This window comes from Phytophthora parasitica (genome assembly GCF_000247585.1).
Source record: "Phytophthora parasitica INRA-310 unplaced genomic scaffold supercont2.2, whole genome shotgun sequence".
NCBI lineage: Eukaryota > Oomycota > Peronosporomycetes > Peronosporales > Peronosporaceae > Phytophthora > Phytophthora nicotianae.
In genome coordinates, this window is record NW_008648988.1 from 2,524,216 (window position 1) to 2,526,871 (window position 2,656).

The following is a 2,656-nucleotide window of genomic DNA, read 5'->3' on the forward strand; positions in this document are numbered from 1 at the left end:
ATGCGTTATTTATTACTTGGTAGACTCTTCAGTTGTTTCATCTGTTTCCTCCTCAGGTTGTTCCTTGAGTTGATCAAGACGTGATTGCACGACCTCAAGAATTATATTCAGTAGAAAATGCCTATGTCACCTACGCTCTTAATGGTGTTTTTTTAGCAGCCACTACTTTGTTTTGTAACTGGATGTTCTATTTAGGAAGTTTGGTCGTCATCACGGCAACAGGACGAGGATTCCCAGTGGTTGACTTCATTAGCCTCAACGAGCAGGCGGTTACGTTATCAAGAATTCTAGAGTACTTCGAAGAAAAGAATCCAGCCTGGAAGCAGATGGAGTCTGTGGTGATCGACAAGGACTTGGTGGAATGGGGGACCCTGAAGGCGGCATTCCCAAGAGCGAAGATATTACTCTGTCAATTTCACGCGATAGCGCGCTGGAAAAAGGTAAGGAAGCGTGCAGTTTCGAATGAAAATGTCCCAACAAGAGAAGGTGCTGAGACTGATGAGCAAACTACTCTGCAGCTATGTACGCCTTTGGTTAATATTTACATTCAACAGTCTAACTCATGACTCATCTACATTAATTTAGCTCATTCCAAGATTAGATGCTACCTGTCCTACCAAACAAACACAAATTAATCCCTGTTGGGTTGTACTTTTATCGTATATCACAGGGAACATGCAATCTGTCTTGAACACTTAAACGCTATTGAAGTAGCCTCTTTGTTGAGCGGTATGGTGTACCCAAGAAATGAGATCCAGTCAGTAAAAAAAAAACTTTTAAAGCCGTTAGACTAGAGTAGAGTATGCTATAGAGTGAGCCATAGCATAAGGCTCACCCTCCTTACACCAATCATCTGCAAGAGCTAGCGCTCTCTCCCAATACACCAACTTGGTCTTTTTGACAACTCACAGATACTACTTCTCTTCTTCTTCCTCCTCGTTCAGTACCGACATAACTCGCCAGAAACGTGTAAATATTTTTTACGAAGTATAGATATGTCAAGTGTATCTAAAAAAAAGACTTTTTACATACCGAATTATCCACTTTATACGATGGTTGCATTTCGCAGTGATATTCGGTATATCGTACTGATGCACTATCAGTACATGAGTATAACTCAGCCAGTTTTTGCCTTTAAGAAATGGTAAAAATTGACCGAGTTATTTGAGCGCATAAACGCTCTCTAGTAGACATGATTATGATTTGTACACCAACCTCATTGTGAAAACACATACTAACCCTAGGTAATAAGTAAATCAAAGTGTACAACAGAGTAAAGTTGTAACGGGCCAGGTATTTATCCGTCACTAGCTTACACGGTAGATAGGAGAAAGCTCGCAATTATCAGCTACGTCCTGTACCTTTTCCGAATCCTCCTGACTACAGATCAGAGAATTTCGGCGGCTAGTAACGCCCTTCAACCTCTTATACAATATACACTATCGAATATGTAGGGCTTCCGTTCGTTAAAAGTCCAGGTACTAGTGCACGCCCCTTACACTCCGTTCGTCTTGGAGTTTCTCAGGTAGGGAATAGCTTGCTTGGAGATATTCACGGGCAAGTCCGTCGGTCTGGCTCGCGTGCTAACCAGTCCTTCATGGCTCCACTTCCAGCAACGTAATGTCGCGAGGCCTGCCTCGACGATGTTAGTAATCCCAAGACAGTGGCTTCTTTAGTCGGCTCCTCTTGTTGACTCAACTAGATGCTTGTTCAGGTAACTTCAATATATTGCTTCTGGTTATTTGTCTTCTCCTGTGCTCGCACCAAACCGGTGTTCACACTCGCTAGCGCTTGTGCTAAGATGGCCCTTAGCCTGGCACACGTTCACGCTCTCGGTGTTGTCTCTGATCGCGCAAATCTCGAACTGACCAGCGTCGTACCGGCACCGTTCTCCTCCGTCGTACTCTTAGCTATGGCGCCCTTACGCTAAGTGCGACGGTTCGCACTTCATCTGCAATCTCCGTTCTCGATGGCATCGCTGCCCTTGGGTTTTCTACACTTGTACACCCCGTCGTCGCTGGTATTCCGTCCGTTCCGCTTTCTCCGTCGCCATCATCTCACCGCCTCGTGCGTAGCTACCGGCCATGTGATCTGGCCTGCCGCACTGAAGTCACCAGTCTCTATCGGTCAGCCGGTCTGCCTTTCCAGCACTCGAGGCCTTCACGCACAGGCCCCACGGTAGCCGCGCCTTGTTCGCCATCCTGTCCATCCTTGGCGTCACTCCCCGTCTCTCGTAATTGCGTCTGTCCTCGTATCCCACCTTCGTCATTCTTGGCCAGCTGTCCCGCTCTCCACGCTTGTCAAGGGCCCTTACCAAAAGCCCCTCCTTACTTAAACAATATACCTACTTATGTAATGAAGGGGTCCATTGCAAAAGTAAAACACACACAAAGCAAAGGGGGGGGGGGGGGGGTACCCAAATAAATGGGTTTATTTGTTTTGCATGAAACAGCTGTAAAACACAACAGACGAACACGAAACAACCCTGTTGGGCGGTACGGTTACCGCATATCACGGCAACATGTAATCTGTCTATAACACTTATGGCTCGGTAGGCAGTTAGATAGCAAGGAGAGAAGAAGAAGGTTTAGTTGGAGACGTCAAAAGACGAAGTGAGCACTTTATTAATTTTAGGAAGCCCCTAGTAGCTGCACAC

The 2,656-nt window shown here is 46.0% G+C and overlaps 1 protein-coding gene across 1 annotated transcript; it reads right to left on the bottom strand.

The window, feature by feature from the left end:
• Positions 1–1,993: 1,993 nt before the first annotated feature.
• PPTG_20980 (hypothetical protein) lies at positions 1,994–2,269 on the bottom strand (the record flags this gene model as incomplete). Its single annotated transcript, XM_008894413.1, has 2 exons — positions 1,994–2,096; positions 2,169–2,269. The coding sequence occupies 2 exons, from the start codon at positions 2,267–2,269 to the stop codon at positions 1,994–1,996; spliced, it is 204 nt and encodes a 67-aa protein (XP_008892661.1).
• Positions 2,270–2,656: the final 387 nt, after the last annotated feature.